Source organism: Pangasianodon hypophthalmus, chromosome 9, assembly GCF_027358585.1.
Source record: "Pangasianodon hypophthalmus isolate fPanHyp1 chromosome 9, fPanHyp1.pri, whole genome shotgun sequence".
Classification (NCBI taxonomy): Eukaryota; Metazoa; Chordata; class Actinopteri; order Siluriformes; family Pangasiidae; genus Pangasianodon; species Pangasianodon hypophthalmus.
This window is the reverse complement of record NC_069718.1, coordinates 26,115,027-26,137,761: the sequence shown is the minus strand read 5'-3', so window position 1 is coordinate 26,137,761 and position 22,735 is coordinate 26,115,027. Positions and strand designations below refer to the sequence as shown.

The following is a 22,735-nucleotide window of genomic DNA, read 5'->3' as shown; positions in this document are numbered from 1 at the left end:
ATTTCTAATGCTACAGTATAATACAAACACTTTCTATACAACTGTGTGCTTCTAAACTTGTGGAATGATTTTGGGGAAGAAGCACATATGGGTGTGATGGGATGATCAGGGGTGCACATACTTTTGGGCATATAGTATAATTTAGCTGTTTATTATCACTAACACTTTTGTGTATCTCATTCAGAGCTTTAAGTGTAGGGTTGTGACGTCACTCTCAAGCCTCTGCGCGCGCTCGTGTCCTCATGCCCTCATGCATCGTTGCCCCGCCCCCTTTTCCCAATCTGCGCTGTGATTGGACGTTTCGAACAGCATTTCCTCCTCAACTGAACATTCCAGGCACGCGGACTACAAGCGTTTTCCTGAAGATGCCGAGCTGAAGTGTGTGTGCGCGCGCGACAGAGAGAGCAACAGTGTGTGTGTGTGTGTGTGTTAGAGTGTGTGTATCCACGCCGAGCTTCTGTGGAGTACAGGAACAGTGTGTGCTTCGGATTTCGGACATATTTAAAGACTTTATTCTGAAATTCCTGATTTTAGAGCACCGGTAAGTTGGTGTGTATTTTGTGTGCTTGTTTGTTTGTTTGTTTGTTTGTTTCCATTTCAGGCTGAGTCATGTTCTGGGAGAAAGCCATTGCTGCTCGTTTTCTCTTTAACAGCAGAGAAACTGGAATAATGCTGATGTTAAACTGCTTACTGAAGTTACTAAACACAGAACCTCTTGGATTGTTGTTAGGAAGTTTGCAGCTGGATAAAAAGTTTTCCAGGCTCTTTAGGTTTACTGAAGCCACACACACACACACACACACACACACACACACACACACACACACACACACACACACCTTGCTGGTGCCTAATTTACATCTAGACACCTATGACCTGATTTTATTACACAGCTGTGCATTTTTTCCAGCATGCAAACGTTCGTTCTGCTAGACGTTTAAATGCAGCCCTTCATTCATCACACACACACACACACACACACACACCTGCCCTTCATCACACACACACCTGCCCTTCATCACACACACACCTGCCTTTCATCACACACACACCTGCCCTTCATCACACACCCGCTCTTCATCGCCCTTCCTCACACACACCTGCTCTTCATCGCCCTTCATCACACACACCTGCCCTTCATCGCCCTTCCTCACACACACCTGCCCTTCATCACACACCTGCCCTTCATCACACACCCGCTCTTCATCGCCCTTCCTCACACACACCTACTCTTCATCGCCCTTCCTCACACACACCTGCCCTTCATCGCCCTTCCTCACACACACCTGCCCTTCATCACACACACCTGCCCTTCATCACACACCCGCTCTTCATCGCCCTTCCTCACACACACCTGCCCTTCATCACACACCTGCCCTTCATCACACACCTGCCCTTCATCACACACCTGCCCTTCATCACACACACCTGCCCTTCATCACACACCCGCTCTTCATCGCCCTTCCTCACACACACCTGCCCTTCATCACACACCTGCCCTTCATCACACACACACACACACTTTTGCCCTTCATCACACACCTGCCCTTCATCACACACACACACACCTGCCCTTCATCACACACCCGCCCTTCGTCGCCCTTCATCACACGCCTGCCCTTCATCACACACCCGTCCTTCGTCGCCCTTCCTCATCGCGCGCCCGCCCTTCGTCACCTGTTGTCACACACTTGCCCAGACTGGCCAGATTTCATTTCAGAAGTCAGATTTAATTGTGAGTTATTTGTGTATAATGTGATTATATAGTGATATAGTGATATGTATTGTGTTGGATCTAAAGGATGTAAAATTATATACTATACTACAGTATGTGTTTAGTCCATCTTCTCCACAGCCAAAAAACCTAGAATCTATTCTCCGTCTCATTATTTTAAAGTAAAAGGTCGAGGTTGTTTGGTTCCTGCTTCCTTTCCCACAGGAGGACAGAAGAGCAGCTGTTTCCTTTCACAGTGCCGTCGTAGGACCTGTTTATTTAAGCCACCTGAATTTTCTTCTCCAATTGGACTGCTCTATCTTTTTAAAAAGTATTGGATACACTTAAGTCACTTAAATCTCTAAATCGTGATCCAGATTTGTGATTTGCTGCTGTAACAAATAATGCTTGATTTGTTTTTATAATGAGAGAACAATCTGTCAATTGAACAGAGATGGGGCACATGGGAAATGTGTGAAATGAGGGAAAACCCCACTGTGAATAAAAGGAAGGCTTGATGATCCTAAAGCTGTGTCTCAGCCGTACGCGACGCTGGCTGCATTCTGCTCTGGTGATCGCTGTCAGTCTTTAGTTATTAACGATGCACCAGCTGATATCTGGTGGAGAAAAAGAGGTACGCTTAGTTTAAGTAGATCATTTTACTTATTCATTTGGTGACTGAGGAAAAACAAAACGTTGCCAAGGCGATGGTTTCTGTTTGCTTTTTGCCACCAAGCCCTTTTCCCAGGTGATAGCTGGCCTTCATTTTTCATACTCATCTCCTCTCTTGCTGTCTCTGTGGGATTTTCCTGGGAGACAGGAGTAAGAACATCCAAACCCTGATGTCCTGCTGAACCTGAACTATTCGACCTCGTCCTTGTTTCTCTCTGTCTTGCTGGTGAAGATGAAAGAAAAGCTGACTTGTGCTGCAGTTTGGCTCTTACACCTTACAGCCTTCAGCTGTAGAACAGCATTGTATCACTGTGTGATCTAAGCATTAGGCCTAGACTAATTAATCTGAAGTAAGGAATAACTCTCAACACGAGACTGTGTGGTTATACGAAAACAAGCCACCCTGAAGTGGCTTCTATTGAAACAGTGTATAGTTAAAATTTAGCTTTGTGGCACGTCCGCTGAACAAGTTAGTTCCTGTTATCACTTGTGTTATAGCAATGAATGTCATTCCTTTGCCAGCATCCCTCTCTCTCTCTCTTCTCTCTCTTTCTCTCTCTCTCTATCTGTCTCTCACTATAAATGTCTGTTTCTATCTCTCTCTGTCTCTCTGTCTTTATCTCTTTCTTTCTATCTGTCTCTGTCTGTCTCTCACTATAAATATCTCTCTGTGTCTCTCTCTTTATCTCTTTCTGTATCTGTCTCACACTATACATATCTCTCTGTCTCTATCTCTGTCTGTCTGTCTGTCTGTCTCTCTCTCTCTCTCTCTCTCTCTCTCTCTCTCTCTCTCTCTCTCTCTCTCTCTCTCTCAAAAAAGCTTGTCATTTTCCTGAGAAACCGGGAAGCATAAACACCTCTATCCTGAAGACTTTCCTGGAAAACTGTTACAGAGCCCTGACACTCGAGACTCCTTCCATAAATGTGAGATAAATGTCTCATTAATATAAACCTAGGGTTAGATATAAATGCATTAATATAAACCTATCGTTCATGTTACAGCCGGACCTACTGTCCTAGCCGTGCTGTTATACACAAATAATGCACATCTTCTGACCAATCAGAATCGAGAATTTGCACCATGACAATAACAGTAATGAACACTGATACGTCTGACATTAGTTCAGAGTGCTAATCTTAAACAATAGCAGTTAAGGTTTCTATCTCAAATGTCTGTTTGGATAGTCTGATAGTCTTTGTGCTAGGCCCTGTGGCTCAGCTGTTCGGTGTGGATCATCATTACTTGAGGTTCTCTGGTGGCAGCTGGATCCCCGTTTAATTGGACTTTTAAAGAGAGGGGTTTTCCTAGAGGAAACGGGGTGGAGGGTGGGCTCCTGAAGGACACTGTTCAACATTGATCTCATACACACTAATTATGGATGTGTGTGTTCGTTTGGAGACTCTAATTAAAGTAACTGACAGGTCAATTAAGCAAACACACACACATACACACAGCCACATCTAACAACAAAAGACTACACTGAGAAAGGAGGAGGAGGTGTCCCATCCGTGGATAATGGAAGGGAGGTGGGGGTTGCTTTGGACCCGTGTATGAGCCATTGGTGCGTGCACATGTGCCACGTACTGGCTGGGTGATGTGAAAGAGCTGCTGGGCCACGTCTGCAGCACTGATCCTCTTAGGCGATTACGGAGATGACCTGCATGAGGAGCGTGCGGATGCTGTCCTCCGCTCGACCCCCCACCGTGTTTCCTCTTGCCCTGGTGTCTGCACATTTAATTAAAATCCCAAATCTGGACAGTAACTTGTATAGCTGTTCATTATTATAGGATTACGACATTAACGCTCGTGAAACAGGCATGTCATTTGTTCAGTAAAAGTCCAGTGATTTTGATTCCAGGAAATATGAAATTGTATGAAAATATAGTTGTGTTTAGTTGTAGTTTTGGGAGGTTTTTTTTTTTTATGCATTTAGAGTTTATTAACTCGAATTGGATTGATTTTCTTTAACAGGGAAATTTGCTCCACAGACTCTAGAGTTGAGCTGTGTTTAATAAAATGATACTACAGTGGAGCAGTGCTTTCTGTCGGATGCAGCTGAACTTTGTCGGTTAGTGACGGAGACTTTCCGCTTGTCGTGACCGTTGGCTCCAGGCTGTAGCTTGGCATTACTCTGTGCACAAGTCTTGGCGTGCTGCTGAGGGAGAGGAATGTGTCAGAGCCCTCTTGAGAATGTGGCAGTGCCCTGCCCAGAGCACCGGGTCACGGCCTGTCCTTTGTGCTGTAAAGCCCCCTCTCAGCTGGGACATAAAACACATTTTGTTTTTTCCACTATTTTTCCCTTTCTTTCCCTCCATTCTGTGGACGTTTGACATTTAGTGGGCTTGAAGCACAATGCCAACCCAGAAGCTTGAAAAGTTGGTCTTTTGTACTTTCCTTTCACCCCCTTGTTCACAATTGTTTCTCTTGTACTCTCTCTTTCTCTCTTTCCTTCTCACTAATTCTCTCTCACTACCTTTTAAGACTTATTTTATCCTTCCATTGAGGCAATCTCAGAATTTCAGGACTTGAATTTTATTAAGGGGCGTAATGCTGCGTTCAGATTACCTCAGAAGTGGGATGGGAAGTGGGAACGTCATTTTCGACCTCTGTGGTTTGAGGTGGTAAGAAGTGGGAGGAAAAAAAAAAAAACAATAGATGCCTCCATGTTGGTCTTTTATTAGCAAGCTAGCCAACTGCGTAGTCTATATGTTGATTGATCTGAAGCAAATACTTGTATATACAGTATAACTCATTTAAATGTAAGAAGTGCTGCTGTGTTTACTGTTCGTGCTGTGAGCAGCCATGTTAATATGACATCACTTGCTGAACTCGGGGTTGTGAAGACCGTCCTCAATTCCCGAGTAGGAATTCTGACTTGAGGAGGTGTTTTCTTTGTTTTGTTTTTTTTTTTTTTTCTTCCCCCTAGTCCAAGTTACAGTACTAACTTTTGTCTAATGGAGAGTAAAGCCCTTCCTTATGTGTGTGTGTGTGTGTGTGTGTGTGTGTGTGTGAGTGTGTGTGAGAGGGAGGGAGGGAGGGAGGGAGGGGTGTAACAATAGGATTTTTTGTAAACGCCTGGCCAGCATCTGTGGGTTAGATCTCCGTCTCAGCCGAGGCACTTCATTAGCCAGTCCCCAGGCTTACCCCTCCTTCTCTACTTCCCTCTCTCTTCACAACACTCTGTCTCTCTGCTCTGTCTCCGTATCGCACCGTAACTGAGTGTTTATCATCTGTGTGGAATACAGTGCTGATAGTAATTGATCTACAGATGATTCAATGAGCTGGTGGGTCTTTACTCGTCTTTACTCTTCTCTCTTACTGTGGAAAGGAATCTTTTGTTTGTGCCACTCAGGTGAGCATGTGCTCTGTACTGCTGTCATGCTTTGTAATGTGACTATATGGTTATTTATTTAATTTCTTTTTGTCTCATCAATGAGGGAAAAACTTTGAAATGCATCAGGATTTAAACGTGTGTGAATTTACTGTACATTAGCTTGTCATGATTTTAGCAGTAGATAAATAACATTTGTCTAGTTCACCAGTTCCCTCGTCCTGTAGGGTGTGCATGTGTGTGTGTGTGTGTGCGTGTGTGTGTGTGTGTGTGTGTGTGTGTGTGTGCGCGTCTGTGCGCGCACATGTCCTGCTTTGTTTCCTCAGCTGTGCTGATGTTGACTGAACTGTCTTAATCCACAGGGAAGACGAAGCTCTAGTTGTTACTCTTCTTCTTGCGCATCTTGTGACATGCTTTATTCACATGCAGAGGAATTGGAGTTCACCTCAGCTGAAGAAATTATTCAGACACTTATTCCATGATAAGATTAGTTGCCTAAGTAACAAACATCATTGAATCATTATGTGGTTAGTGAAGTAACGTTGGAAACCGGAAAGTCTGTGTCGCTACTGAAGAGTGTATGTGAACAGATTATGTACACATGAGAGGGATTTGTGGGTGGGAGGTTGCACTGAACTCTCTTATGTGCTCTCTCCCTTCATGTCTCTCTCCACACACACACACACACACACACACACACACACACACACACACACACACACACACACACACACTTGACTCCTGTGCTGTGTTTCAGAATGAAGCAGTGAAGCAGTCCTGATCGCAGTGATGGCCGTGCAAGCAAGCCTGCAGGTAAGAACTCATTTCCTCAAATCACAACTTTATTTACACAAAAATAAAATATTTATTTTGGAATATTACATTCTTGATGAGCCATTAAATGTATACCTAGAGAACTTTTATTCAGCACCGTATACATATATATTATATATCACTAATGAGCAGTTTTGACAACATCTGGTGGTGGCTCTGTATCAGTTGTCTTCTTAATCCACAGGAAAGATGAAGCTCTAGTTGTTACTCTTTTTCTTGCGTATCTTGTGACATGCTTTATTCACACGCAGAGGAATTGGAGATCACCTCAATCGAAGAAATTATTCAGACACTTATTCCATGATCAGATTAGTTAAAGCCACAACTTTATTTACACGGATTTATTTTGGAATATTACATTCTTGATGGGACGTTTTGTGACGTAGAGTTAAAATATACATGATGCATATTTAACAAATGAAGCCCAATTGTAATTTAATGGCTCATTTTTGCAACAACAACAATCACTTAACGCACTAAAATGAATGTAACTCAGTGGAGTTCAGTTAGTCTTATGACCTAGTGTGAGGAGGTTTATAATGAAACACATGTATTCATTAAATATTTAATTTTACTCCTGATAATATCCTTAATTATTCATTTTTACCTTGGAAAAAACCACCTTCTCTCTCCTCTTTTAAAAGCTGGACACTTAGCACACTTTCGCAGTGAATACTGTAATTCTGATCGGCAACACAATCTGCAGTGTTTTAGATGAAAACAAACACCCATACAGCAAAAGTCTGTAGTTGTGCAACACCATAAATCCATTGAATCCATTGAAACCATTGTTCCAGTGACGACGTGCTGTTGAAGATGATGAAATACTCTTATATTTGTGAGAAAGAGCATGAACACAGTTAAAACGTTCATACTGATCACTTAAAAACAATGAAATGCAGAGCGCATCAGTAGCTGGGATGATTTTTATTAAATCAGTGTTTGTTTTGACACTCTGATAAGGTCTAGAGTTATATGTGGTACAGTGTAAATGATGTGTTTGTGCTGTTAACAGGAGTGAGCATGTGGAACTACTAACACTAACCTAATGCAGGGTGAAGCTCAGCATGTGTGTGTATATATATGTGTGTGTGTATATATATATATATATATATATATATATATATATATATATATATATATATATATCAATATATCAATCACTCGGATATATTAAAAAAAATACACGTGATGTTACAAGTGAAATACAAGTGATGTTTAAGTCTGGATCGGACTTTTCTCCCCCTTTTTTTTTTTTTTTTTTTTTTCTTTTTATAAACAACCACTCACTGGTTCTTGTGTTTCGAAGACTAGCCTACTAAGTTTTCTTGATTTGGAAGCTGAATAGTTTCGCTCTCCTTTACAAACGAGCGAGAGAGAATTACAGCTTCGGGTTTCGAGTGAAACTTTCAGAATGGGCCGTGTGATTTACGATACTTCTGCCCGTAATCCTGTGTGGTAAAATAACCTCGGATTGATTGTACAGGTACAACACCTTCCACACAACACCTGAACCTGCTTCAAGGGCCGCTTGTGTGCTGGCGTTTTCTGAAAGCAGTTTCAAATTCTCTGTTCAGACTTTGTTTTTTTTTTTTTAGACAGAATAGTGTTGAGGAGCTTGTGGGTGGGTGAGTGAGTCTCTGCCCGGATGCGTAACTCTGCCACGTGTTGTGCCTTAAAGTCATAAATGTGACTCAGAGTCATAAAATGTGATACAAACATGGGAAGTAAAAAAAACCCCACAATATGTATGTCAGAGTTAATAATAGGCATTTAGCGTAATCGAGTTTATTATTGCTGAAGGAGGATGAATAGGTCAACTGCATCCTGTTGCGCTCCTAGTCATGTGGATCTGCTAGTCTGCTGTACCTGTGTATAAATTAAATAAAAATAATTGGCTAGATGTCCTATTAATCATCAATAGTCTAATGAGCAGTTTGGACAACATCTGATGGTGGTTCTGTATGAGTTGTCCTCTTTAGTAGCTCTGTAATGTGACTTGAACACTACAAAGAAAAACCATAGTTTATGGTATGATTGCATTAAAAATAGTGTATTTAAAAATTAGTGTTTTCTTGTGTTAAATATTTCAGTAATCAGTTATATAAACATTTCTCCACCACAGTAGTTAAGGGGTAAAATAATTTTCTAGTCTTTATATTGTAAGTTCAATATAAACAGAGAAGTACAGACTGTTAATTTAGACTCCTCAGTCCTATTAACGTGCAAAAGCTTAGCATCAGTGAGACACATCATGCGCATAATCTGGTCATGTTACATTTCTGGGAAAAACACCAATCTGATATCAGTATCAGGCTGATACCAGCAAAAACAGTGGATCAGAGGAAGCATGTGGGATATCAGGTCCTGTAACAAACAACTGGATTTGGAAAAGAAGTTTAGTTTTGGAAGTTTACATATGAACAGACTTGACAGTTTTTGATTTTTTCTTTCTTTTTTTTTTTTTTTTTTTTTTTTTGTTTATTAGGCTATATTTACAATGAAGCGATTTCTTTGTGTAAGAGTTTGACTGTGAAGTGTTTCAGAAAAAAAGAAAAAAAAAACGGATATTAAAGTTAGTTTGTAGTTTTTTTTTTTTTTTTAAAAGAAAACAATATGGGATGGGTTTCGGGATCAGTTCATACACAAGGTTTCAGTATCGGAAACTAAAGTGATATTGTGCCATCTCTAATGTATACTGGTGTGTTAGCATTATGAATGTGAGAAGACACAAGTGTGGTATGCATTACTGTGGATAATGTAGTGTTACAGATATGATGTGTGATTGTGGACAGTCCATACTATAGAACTATAGAAGTTGTTTGGATAATTATATGAAATAATTGTAACAGGAGTTAAGAAGGTAAGCTAACAATAAGCAAAATTAAGTATAGCTTTAAAACTCTGTTAATTAACGGTGGTTTCAATTTTATTTTTTCAGTGTGAAGTTGTTTTTTTCCTTATAAATTACCTCCCTGCTCAATAGCTCTGCTGCATCTGATGTTCTTGGTTCACTTACGTAACCTGGCCATGGTTTCTGTGCGAGAGAGCAGGAGTGAGAGAGAGAGAGAGCGGTCTTTCTCCTTCTCTTCTTTCTCTCCATTCTTCTTCCTCTTATCAAGAGCTGGGACTAAATGAATGTTGACAGGTCGGAGAGGAAGAGCCGTCCCACGCTGCTCAGCTCCAGCACAGTTTCCAACTTAAGGTTTCTGGGAATCCCCGATTAGAGTCGGATTTCTTACTAAAGCCTTTTCATGCTCATGTATGAATCATCATGTAGTGCAGTGACTCAAACAGCTGATGGGTTTTATTTTTGTCAAATTCAAAACAGTTGCTACGCTAGCAAGGAGAAGAGCCTTGCAGATTTAAAAAAAAAAATTATCAGCTCAGACTGTGGCCTTCTCTTTCTCTCTCTGTGTCTCGTCTCTCTCTCTCGCTCTCTCTCTGTCTCTTTCTGTCTTTCTCTCATTTTATTTATTTATTTATTTTTTAAACAAGGCTTGGTTTGGAGAGAAGTTTGAGTCACCACTGCAAAGCCCGCGCTCACCCCTCACCCCACGCCACGGCCCAGGCCTTGCAGACGTCTTCCAGTACGACCAGTGGCTTGCTGTACGACATGAAGCTACACTTTTTCCCATGCAGGAAGACCTTGCCATCTGGCTCACTGACATTCTAGGTAAGTTCAAAAGTGACCTGAAATTTAGGCTTGTGGTCTAGTGAGGATAAACAATCAAATATTCAGCCTGCGTTAACACTTCCCCTGAATCCACAGGTGAATAATTGAATATAGAGTATTACGGGGCCTGGAATGTGGGATTATAAATTCATATACAGTGTCATTGAGAAGAGGAAAAAAAGGGAAATATGAAACTTTTAATGGCCTTAATAACAAATCATTGGTGAGAAAATGAGCAGGAATGAAACAGATGCACTCCTGAGAGCTCCTGTGCCTCCATTTGCTGGTTTCCTTTTGCTGCAGTGAACTGTTTGTTTGGGGAAAAGCTAGAAACAGGAAATTCACTTCTATAGTCTTCTTGTACACAAAGGTAAAATCATGATAATGATTAAAATGTTTGATGTAAAATTCAAACTAACACATGTCACATGGGTGTACAACATTTTCCAAAAATATCTTCTGGGATGTTTTTTTCTTAAAAGTTTAGTGATTATTTGGTTCTCTGCCGCACCTGATGCAGCTCATCAAGAGCCACGAGGCTTAAACATTTAAAGAAATCAAAGGGAAAAGCTCTTGCATACTAACTTCCTTTATCTATTTGTTTCATTCTTGCTAATTTCCTGACCAATGATTTGTTGTCTTCTTTGCCCAGGAGTGTACACGTGTAGTACGTGTCTGCATCACTTAAGATATAGTGTGGGAAACAACTAGCCTTTCGAACAATAGGCAAGCTGATCTGTCTGTTAGAGCTATACTGGAGAAGGTTGAACATAATGGAGGGTGTTCCTGTTCAAGATAATCACCTTAACATGCCTGTCAGCTAAAACTCCATACTTTAACATGCTGAAAGAGAAGCTGTTCCTCTGCAATCTTGTTGTAGATGAAAGAACATTATGCTGGAAGTCTTGCAGGGAGTGTGTTTGATCAGTAACACTTTAGCAGACATTACATTAGTGTAACCCAGCAGCTATTTGTTGTTCAGCTCAGTTTGTAGATGGTTGAAATGGTTAATAAGTTTAGTAGTGAAAAGTGCATTGTGTTAGTATTTGTTAGTACAGTGACAGTCATTTGTTTTTTAATTTTTTTTAAAGCTGTTTGTCCAACAAATGTGTAAGATTAAACAGTGCAGGCCGTCTACTTTAATTTAAGGCCGCATATAAAGAACAGTGACTTACAACATGCGGCTAAAGCAAGTGCACAAGTGCTCTTTTACTTTTTACTAACAAGGCTAGAATGTTTTTCAATCCCCTGCTCAATGACATGGTGCGTTTTATTTGCTGAAGGCAAGACTGAAGTAAGAAGCAACCAAAAAGGCCTAGCAACATGTCACCACTTACTGTAAAGTATTAAACATGACACTAGTCTTGGGTGATATTGATTTTTTTTTTTTTTCCCTGATCGTGACTTTTCTATTTTAAAATATAGCCATAAACAATTTAATAATCCAGAACTGTTAGCTTAAAAAAGACAGGAAAACGAGCATCATTTCCACCAGTTCAGGTTTAAGGAGAGCAGGGGAGAGTGTAATAATATTATCAGCTGTGCAGTCAGGAACTGCAGCAATCACAAAATCTCAGCTGGATGGTGGATTTATAAGCGATTCTGCAGTAATACACAGTAAACAGTATAAAAATCCCATAACGTCACATTTCTATATAATCCTCTTAGAAATCAGGTGTCTGATGTTCACATGGAGACATTTTCTCTGTTGATGCTGATCAGTGTTGAACAGGAGAGCGCCGATCGAAACCAAAACAGCGTATTTACTCACTTTCTAATGATCATCACTATTAATTTATTTGTCAAGTGTTGGATCTGACAGTTTGTTGTAGGCCTGTTTAACCATTTTATGTAAATAACGTTTTAAAAAGTAATAAATATAATAATCTGATGTTAAATATATACTTGTCTAATGTTAGCTAAGTCGAACATACACTGATAGATTTTATTTTACAGTAATGAACTCGAAATATTCTCCATTTGCGTGACAGAAAGCGAGAGCGAATGAGATTAGCGGGAAGGGGTGGAGCTTCCAGGAAGTTTTTGTTCATTGAATTATCAATCATTTTATTGTGGAGAAAAAGAAGCTCTTCTGGCGTATTTTTTGAGTGATATCTCGTACACACCTACACCAGTGTTTTTGCGGAGCTCCTACACAAAATGAATAACAGGTTGCAGGTCTGGTAATATAAATTTAATCGTTAATAAACGTCACTGGGTATCGTAGCAACATAATATCATGTAGGGACGATAATATTGTTATACAGCACGAGCCTGTGTGACGCTGTTGTTTGACTAATTTTGTTGCCCTGAATGTATGAGTGTCACAACAGAAAGGTTTGTCCTATTGTCGTGAGATTGTGAGTAGCATGAGCAGCAGTTCAGGGGAAAAAAAAAAAAAACAGAAGTGCAGTGTCTGGCTTCACATGTCTCAGAGGAACCCTCAGAGGAACCCTTAGAGGAACTGCTGGGTGGGAATTGGCAAGTAACCAGAATGGGGGTTAAAACAATAATAAATAATGTTTGCAGAAAATCAGCTCCTTTGCGAATAGGATGTTATTATCCGCTCAGTTTCAAGTATTAGTTAGTATTTAAATTGTTTCAAAGAAAATGTGTAAAAGAAACTGAACTTTTACACTGACTGCACTGTAAGTGTGTATAAAGGTCATATAAAAGTGTATCTCAATATTTATTCAGGTTGAGAAATGTGTTTTTTTTTTTTTTTTTTTTTGTCTGTCTCTCCACAAGGGGAAGAGATAAGGGCCGAGCACTTCATGGAGGAGTTGAATAACGGGGTAAAGCTGTGTCGACTTGCTGAAATTCTGCAAAGCAAAATCCCCAAAGACTGTCTCCTGGACAAGAATCAGGTCAGTCGAATGCAGAGTGCGACGTGACCATTGCGTTTTTTTATTTTTATTTTTTAAACTAGTTGTCTAATTTGACTACTGTTTATTTTACAGCAGTTTCCTATGAAGAAAGTGGCATTTAAGAAAACTGCTTCTCCAGGGTCATTTTTCGCCCGGGACAACACAGCGAACTTCCTGAAATGGTGCCGTCAAATCGGAGTAGACGAGACGTATTTGTTTGAGTCAGAGGGCTTGGGTAAGGGTGCGAAAAAGAAAAACCAATCTGCATATTGACATGTATATAGATGTGTATGTTTACCTCAAATGTTTAAGAGCTTATGAGATCCATGTTTTCGCTTGCTCCATGTGGTTCCACCTCTGCTTACAAATGAGATGGGGGAAAATGATTTTCTTTCAAGTGGTAAGATCTGTGTAAAAAATAAATAAATAAAAACAAAAACAAAAAAAGGGAGAGAGAAAACTGGTACAAATGCATAGGTCTTACCAAAACAACCATTTCATGTGAATTGGTGTATCGACTTCAGCGCAAACTAGAACAGTTTAATAAATATATTTTTATGTAGAATTTCATTCCACCACAGTAACTGATGATAAACAAGAAGTATCAGTCTGTTTTAATGCTATTTTGACACATTGAGACCTTTCGGATAAATAAATATGGCACATCACTTGTTTGAGATTCACGTTATACATCAGCTAGATGTAGAAGTTTTGCCAAATACAGGCTTTTGTTCTTTCCTTGGCAAATGGAGTCACAGTCCATCTTAATGGTCACACATGAGCCTCACTAATAATGCTGGATATGAAGAGATTTATTCATAAATCGTTCATTTGAGCATTTACGCAAGAAATTTGGTATTTATGAAAATCCCATCATTTCAGAAAAACGTTTATATCCTGCTCATGCTCCTGAGTGTGTGTAAATTTACACATAAGAAGACTAATTAATGTAAACCTCAGTTGATCATCTTCAAATCATATCATTTGCGAGGAGTTTTGTACTTTTATATACGGATTATTCTGTCGAGTTTAAATAAATTAAAGAAAATTAAAGTGAGCAAGCTATTATAAGTACTCTGTAGTGTGCCTCGTGCCAACATCAGCTTCCTTATGACACACACCTTCCTGCTTTTCCAACATGGCGTCAGGGAGGGAGCACTGGTGTGCAGGGACATTTCTGGTCAAGAGTCACCAAGACACACTGCTCTAAATTTAAAAAATAGCAGTTCACTAGTGTGATGTGTTTGGTGTCCACGATCATTTTCATGGCGAATCATTTTCTTTTCACCTCACTTAATTCACTTCGAATTAACCTTTTCTGTAATTCGGCTGCAGATTTTGGGCTTTTCTCTGGGTTAAATAATATATACACATACAGTCAGGTCCATAAGTATTTGGACAGTGACACAATTTTCTTACGTTGCCTCTGTACACCACCACAATAGATTTGAAATGAAGCAATCAAGATGTGATTGAAATGGAGACTTTCACCTTTAATTCAAGGGGTTTAACAAAAATAGTGCATTAGCCTTTTAGGAATTACAGCCATTTTTTAAACAGTCCCTCCATTTTCACAGGCTCAAAAGTAATTGGACAATTGACAGATAAGCAGTTTCATGGCCAGGTGTGGCCCGTTTCCTCGTTATTTCATGATAAATTAAGGAGATAAAAGGTCTGGAGTTCCAGGTGTTGAATTTGCATTTGGTAGCTGTTCATTCAATATGAATGCACTGCCTTGCACAAACATTTACAGACAATTTACTAAAAGATTGATATAATCATCAGATAATTAAATAATGATGCGCCTTGTTTTCCCCAAAAATGATCTTTAAATTTGGATAATGAATAACTTTTAGCTATTATTTTAGAGTAGAAAAATGTGAGACCTCTGGACGATTCAACCTGGTTTACTAACAGACCTGCCAAACAATTCTGCTGCTTTTCTGTACATAGTTGTGCAGTTGGATGCATCTTTAAACGAGATTGTAACTGGCTTTTGTAGGAAGGAGACCGCTAGCTAACCAATCCTGATCTATAGATACAGAATTTGTCCAATTATCCTGAGTGCTTGATGTGCTCCTGTAGAGCAGCTACCATGGTGTTAATCATTCTACACCACTAATCACCTCGTCATGTTCATAATCATGAGTGCAGTTAAAGACTATGCTTCCAGTGTTTCAGTTCTTATGTGGAAATGAAGCACAAAACGTCCCAAAGTATGATCTTTCCATTTACATGGTCACATTAGAAGTGTTATGGCATCATGTAAATCTCTAGTTACCCTTCAGCTGAACTGTTTTTCATTGATGTGTTCATGTTGGTGATTGACTGGACTATTTAAGAAAATCAGTATTATTTTTGTCCTTTTAGTTCTACACAAGAACCCTCGGCAAGTGTGTCTGTGTTTGTTGGAGCTTGGCCGCATTATCTCCAAGTGAGTAAATTGTTTAAAGACTCCTAAAAATGGTTCTCTACACATTTACCTTTAAAAAAAAAAAAAAAACAAAAAAAAAAACATGCAGTGATCTGTGCATGTAGATGAATATGCAATTTAGCTAGATATGTTGGTTACACTGTCTCTCACGTCAGTCACGGTTTGACCTGATTGTGATTTCAGACTTTATTTGCATCATTATATTTTTAGTGATTTATAGAACAGCAGCCAAACCAGAAATTACCAACAAAAGGTAGATAGCTACTTTTAACTAGCTAGCTTAACCATGCATTGTAATTCTGGAAGGATAGAAATATTTCACCAAGGGATAAAGATGATCAGTACAAAGTTCTTTGGGCAGTGAACCCACTGAAGGGAACTCAAACCATGCCAGCGAAATGCCTCCCACAGCATAACAGAGCCACCAGATTTTCCTTTAATTTGTCATCAGTCTGTTAAGTTTTTTTTTTAACAATTTAAAAGCTAGAAATGTAGATTTGGGTGGCTGGAACTGTCCGAGACATTGGTATGTGAAGGTAGGGATTGTAAGAAACACTAACGAACATTTACAAACTTACATCATTTACTTACATGAACATTCGACTTACATCGGAAGTGGGAATTATGTCGTTTTTCGACCTACATTATTCATTCGAGCTACAAAGCGGAGGGGTTACCCTTGGATGTACATCTTTTGTTAGCAACAGGCTAGCAGCTAACTGATGAATGATGTATATTTCCCCCTCAAAATAGGTAATTGAAGAGTCAGTGTTATCGATTTAACAATTGAATATGTGTATGTTGATTGATTTACAGCTAATACTTGTATATAACTTGTATAACTCCTTTAACGCTAAATCTTTGTTTACTGTTCATGTTGTGAGCAGCCATGTTGGTTTGACGTCACTTGCTGAGCTCATTCCCAGTTTCTGAGTAGAAATTCTGAGTTGAGGGACGTTTTCTTTGTTGTTTTTTCCTAGTTGGAGATCAGAAATTACGAGTTACAACCTTCAGTCGATGCGGCACTAAGATTTTATAGAATTTGAGTTTGTTACGTTTTTTATTGCTGCTTGTTAGGTACGGAGTTGAACCCCCTGCATTGGTGAAACTGGAGAAGGAGATCGAGTTGGAAGAATCTCTGCTAATGGCAGGCGATCCTGCCCCTCCGATCAAAACCTTTACCGTGTGCTGCCAGCATGGAGGCCTCCATCATGCTGTGAGTAGTCACCATGGGGATGGAGCAGGTATTTTAACCCTGCACAATACTGCAAGCCTGAGGAACAACGTAAACTCGTTTAACAAGCTTCTGAGTGTAAGGCAGAAAAATGCAACCCAAACACAAGCTGCATTCTGAGAGTTTCAGAAAGAGGACTAATGCTAGCATTATAAAGTGACTGTGACAGTGAGTCAGAATCATGTCACTACATTTGATTTGGATTAACATACTGTAAGGCTTGGATATATAGTTCACATTGTTTACCTTTTTCATATACGTGCATACAAACAGGCTTTATATTGTTCTTGAGTGTGTGTGTGTGTGTGTGTGTGTGTGTGTGTGTGTGTGTGTGTGTGTGTGTGTGTGTGTGTGTGTGTGTGTGTGTGTGTGTGTGTGTAATTCTCACAGTATATCTCTTGACACTTTCTTTCCACAGGACTGTGACTCAGATGACCCTCCCTGTAATTGCTCACAGAGGTTTTCTATCGAGTATCTGGCAGAGGGACGTTACAGGCTGGGGGAAAAGATCCTCTTCATTAGGGTGAGACTTGCTCAGTGAATTGATTATGTGTCTGTTTAAGGGCAGCGTCTAACTCTACTGAAGTTGCATAAATGAATCATGGCACATATTAAATGAGAAACTTGGGAGTGTTACACAGTGGTGTATAAAGATTTTTTACAACCTTAAGCATAAATATGTTTATAAGGTTTAAACTAAAATATCGGAGTACGTTTCTTCCAGAAGAACTAGTTAATGTTTGAATTTACAGTTAAGACTAAATATTAATATTAATAATTAAACAGGTTTCTGACCCTTACTTGATGTAAATGTGAGTATGTTGGAGATCTCATACATAGCTGTAGCTATTTGACCATTTATGGGTTAGTCAGAGAACTTTAGGTTCAAATCCCAGAGTCACAGCCACTGCTAGCTTCATTCATTCATCCTTGGTAAGTGCTTTGTGCTGGTCTGGGTAGCACAGGATCCAGAGTTTATCCTGGGTTACACTAGGTCCAAGGGGGGAATGCACCACGCATACATACACACTCACACACTCATTCATACCTAGGGGCACTTTAGATTATCTGAGGCATGTTTTCGGGAGGGGGGAGGACACTGGAGAACCTGGAGAAAACCTACATGGACATGAGGAGAGGATGTGAAACTCCAGACAAACAGAAACCCGAGCCCAGGATCGACCCAGAGACCCTGCAGCTATGAGGCAGCAACACCGTGCCTCTCACTACTGATTTCAGGGCAAGGGATATCACATACACTGTACCTAAAATGCTCTTGGTAGGCTACAAGTACACCAGCTTTAAATAAAGAGTAAAATTTGTTGTGCCCATATGGTTCTGGCTGGACCACTCAAGGATCGTCACAGACTAATCCCAAAGCCACTACCGCATTATCTTGGTTGTTTCCTGTGTTTCAGCTTATTGATGTTTGGAAGATGAACTTTTGCCCAAATCTGAAGTTTTCTGAGGTTTTCTGACAAGCCTTTTGGTCCCTGGTGCTGAAAAACATGTCCTGTTGATGAGTGTCTTTGTTTCCTTCCAGATATAAAACTTGGCATTCAGGTCAAAGAATTCGCTCTTGGTTTCATCAGACCATAGAATCTTGTTTTTAATCTCAGAGTCCTTTAGCACCCTTTTTTTAAAACTCCAAGCTAGCCATCATGTGCCTTATCTAGAGAAGTGGCTTCTGCTTGGCTGTCTTTCTGGCAGGTTCTTCTGTCTCCACACAGGACCCCATTTGCTTGGTTTGGTTCGGTTCCAGTTCTAGGAGTGTCTGTGGTTCCAAATTACGTCTGTTCGAAGCCACTGTCTTCTTCAGGACCTGTAGAAACTTTTCCCCAGATCTATCCCTGAACACCATCCTGTATCAGGGCTTTATGGACCATTCCTTTTACTTCATAGCTTATTTTTTCCCCCTGACGTGCTGTCAGCTGTGAGGCTTTATATAGACAGAGCTGTGGCTTTCCAAGTCATGTCCAGTTGTCCGAATTTCCCACAAATGAAGCAGAAACATGATCAACATGCGCTCAGTTTAGAGACCAATGTTGCTCTGTTGAAGCCAATGATCTGAAATACTTTGTGTGTCTAAATGCTTAAAATACAGAGGCTTATCCACTCAAGACTCAACTACTTTCTAGCTTCCTTGACTTTTTTTTTTTTTTTGACATAGACAAACTTCTTTTTGGAAAGAAGTTAGGATTTTTTTTGTAAATAATTCCTATTGTTTTGGGATGATTGGCTTACTGAATTTTGAACTTACAGAAGTTAAGCTGCTTGAACTTTGATTATTTTGCTGTGTAATTCTCTCTCTCTCTCTCTCTCTCTCTCTTGCCCTCTCATGCTTTTTTTTCCAGATGCTGCATGGGAAGCATGTGATGGTGCGTGTGGGTGGGGGATGGGACACGCTAAAGGGTTTCCTGATGAAGAATGACCCTGATCGTGTGCTGCAGTTCACCACTCTTGAGCAGAAGATTCTGGCATTTCAGAAAGGCTCGTCTGTCCCAGACTCTGTCCTCAGTACACAGACTGCCCAACCGCCCACCATGGACCCGCTCACTGCCGTCAACCTTCTCCCATCCTCCTCTGCCACATCCTCCTCTACCTCTTCCTCCTCAACTTCTATCCCACCCGGCAAACCTAGTACGCCTGCCTCTGGCGCAGTTACGCCACGAGGCGCTGCCCAATCGCCAATCTCTACTCCCTCCCTTCCAAGGAAAGCAGCTGCTCCTAAAAAGAAACTTCAAGTGCCCAGTGTCTCTCCCAAGACCACTGCACTCTCCTCTAACACTACAAAAAAGAGCCCTTTACTCCAACCTTCACCAGTTTTTGTTTCCCAGAAATCACCTCTTGTCCTCTCCGACCGGAAGCAGCGCCCACGTGGCGCTCCCTCTCAGCCACGTAGTCCTGTGTGCCCAGAGCCCAGCTGCAAACAAGCCAAGCCATCTGCCACCTCGGTAGGAAACACATCTCAGCGAGACGGCCGGCCACCTCGAGCGCCTCTTCGCACTCGTCTCGCCACGAGACGCCCCTCCTCCCCTGCTGCCACACGTCTGCAAATGGACACAAAAAAGGGGCGCCCCGTTTCCCCTAGACCAGCAGGCTTGGCAAGGACTCCCAAAGAGACCAAGCCCTTGGTGGCAAAAGTTTCCGAAAAGCCCAAACCTCCAGTAGCAAAAACTCAACAAGAGGTTAGACCCTCACCAGCAAATGCCAAATCCAGAGTTCAAATCTCCACTCCCTCTTCCCAAGTCTCCAAGTGTTCAAACCCCTCCAGGACCAAAAACCCAGGAGGACCATCTACCATGGGGACCAGAGCTCCACAGACTGCACAGACACCCAGCACAAAATCCACACACACTACAGACAGAAAAGCCCAAAGCAGCAATAGTAGGCCGCTCAAAACGAACTCTGCTCAGGTTAGAGCGGTTAAACCGACCCCCAGCACCACCCAAAAGAAACAAACCAGCCGAACTGTGGCCTCCAAAAAAGCAGAGGAGCCCTACTTTGAGATGAACAGTAAGAAGAAGAGGTGAATGTAATGGGAGCTAGAATGTGGAGGTTTTTTTTTTTCTCTGTTGTGGTGATGGTTTTGACTTTTTCCCTTGGTGTAGCACTTTAACGTACAGGCCCAAGGCATCAGCCTCACGCTATGAACACAATGTGTCTCAAATGTGTGTTAAAATTTTACATGTTTTATAACTTATTGGCTTTATTTTTATTTGTGCCATGAAGGTCATTTGTGGAAAAAGGTCAAGAGATAATGTCTCTGGTCCATTTTAAACTCTAAATATCCTTTAAACTAGCCCTTTAACAGCAGAGGCTTGTGTGCAGTTGCGTAACATTTACTTTAACCCAAACAACTTGATTAAGAATGTTCATCTCCATAAGCAAAGCATTAACTGAAACTGAGTAACACGCTGATCAACCCAGTTTTGACTCAGTTTGTCATTCTGGATGAAATTATACATATAATTTTATATAGTTGTTTTGGGGAATATCATTTGTAATTATTCATTATGATATTGAGGAATACATCCATGTAATAATATGTATTAAGAACAATAATGGTTAAAGATTTAACAGTTAATTATCTGAGTATTCTCTAAGCAGTAATTCCATGCTATTAGCTTTTTAACATGACAGTGTAATCTAATCACAGAGAGCTCTTGCAGGTATCAAGGTCAGCCACTTGCCTAGCCATTAAAAAAAAAAAAAAAAAAAAATAGGAACTACCTCTAAAAGTACATACAAATTACCATGTGTACTGCTGATTGAGTGAAGCTCATACTGATCAATATTAATATCATAATTACTGTTTGTTTTTTTTTTTTAAATTAGTTATTTACAGCACAAGCCAAACCTGACTGTTTTTTTTAAAAACTTGCCTTTACTTTATATGTGTGGTGTTCTGTGTCAAGGTGTGAATGTTTGATTCTTTTGTTTTCCCTGTTTTTTTTTTGTTTTTTTTTACAGCACTTTACAAAAATTATTTTAAATGTAGACTCTTTAATGTCCTGTAAGTTGTGACTGTAAATTCTTTGTGTCTAATAAAGGTATCCTTGGGTAACACACTTTCTGAGCTGTTATCACGACTGAAAGTAATGTGCATGCTTTGAGGCTTAAAACTTGTTCAGAAGTGGGTGAGAACGCTAGTTCCGTTATGTAATTGTGGTTCTGTGATTCGCAAAGTGTAAGATGACACCCAGTTAGCAGCAGCGTAGATTTCCTGGGGTGGTATGCCTGTGAGAAATGCGTGCAAGGAGGAGGAACTGGTTGTGTAGTGGCCTGTCAGGGTTGCATGTTCATGACAGTGATTGCCAAGGCATTGTACACTTTGAGAAGATTCAGACACTGGCTGCTCGTGCACGAGTCTTACAGTGTGACTTGTGCAATCATTCGGCTGAACCAAGACCAGTGCGTGTTATGTTGGGGTCAAACCACTCAAAAGGTCACCTGGTCTTTTCCCAATCTTCAGCTCATCCTCCTCAGGGTTTGATGTGTTGTGCGTTCAGAGATGCTTTTCTGCTCACCACGGTTGTAAAGAGTGCTTACTTGAGTTGCTGTAGACTTCCTGCCAAACGAATACGTAGTGAAAAGTAGAAATGAGCGATGCAATTTCAAATGTTTCAGTTCTACCCATGTTCTCCAAGCAGAGCTTTGTAAACCATTCAAAGAGCACATGCTTCATGTCATCACGTATAATCGTAATCCAGTTCGAGCAGAACACTCTGGTGATAATTGTGTGCCTCTGTTGTTTTACAGTAACTCCAATTACATGTCTTATTCCTGTATAATAGTGAAGATGCACTTTACAAAACAGCAAGTATTCCCATCATATTACTTCTAATAGTTGAACAAATAGACATAGATTAGTAGTAATTCAATTCATATTTATTTGTATTTCATTTTGAACATTAGATTTTGCCACAAAGCAGCTTTAAGCTTTGCATCTAGGTCCTTAATAAACAAGCCAGAGGGGACAGTGGCAAAGACAAACTACCAAGTGTTTTGAAATGAATGAATAAATATAATTAGTAGAAATCAGTCTGTGCTTTCTCTGTGGCACTGAGAAGCAAATCCTGTACTTTTGGTCCACATGTGAATAGTTTTGTTCCTATTAACCACAAGGTCAGATGCTTAATATGGTCCATACACCCAACAATTAGCTATATTTTATCTCAGTGAGTGGATAAATATCACTGCCATAAATGTGACAGGGAGTGGGGAGGTAACTATGCTGTTTTTATTTTTAGACAGTCAGTATTTGATGAATTATGGTAATCACTGTTCATCACAGTGCCTTTGTATATGCAGTTATTAAATATCATGTCTTCTCCCCCATCATGTGTTTTTTGAAATTGTACTGCCATCTAGTGACCAAGTATGTAACTGTTTTGTTCAGTATCTGTCTAACAGAATAACTGAAAAAATAAATATTTAATTGATGATGGTTGCATGTCAATATATATCAA

At 40.2% G+C, this 22,735-nt stretch overlaps 1 protein-coding gene across 4 annotated transcripts; it reads left to right on the top strand.

Moving 5' to 3' along the window:
- Positions 1-309: 309 nt before the first annotated feature.
- On the top strand, positions 310-21,334 carry gas2l3 (growth arrest-specific 2 like 3). 4 transcript variants are annotated; one of them, XM_026918859.3, is made up of 9 exons: positions 310-541; positions 6,476-6,531; positions 10,051-10,228; positions 12,977-13,095; positions 13,192-13,330; positions 15,466-15,529; positions 16,607-16,745; positions 17,182-17,286; positions 19,118-21,334. In XM_026918859.3, exons 2-9 carry the CDS (start codon positions 6,508-6,510, stop codon positions 20,294-20,296), a joined length of 1,947 nt encoding a protein of 648 aa, XP_026774660.2. In that variant the 5' UTR covers positions 310-541; positions 6,476-6,507; the 3' UTR covers positions 20,297-21,334. The 4 variants fall into 4 exon arrangements, with proteins under 4 accessions (XP_026774660.2, XP_026774659.2, XP_034163437.1 ...); XM_026918858.3 differs by having other exon boundaries at positions 313-541; positions 13,189-13,330; XM_034307546.2 differs by lacking the exon at positions 310-541 and adding an exon at positions 5,463-5,671 and having other exon boundaries at positions 13,189-13,330.
- The last annotated feature ends 1,401 nt before the right edge of the window (positions 21,335-22,735 follow it).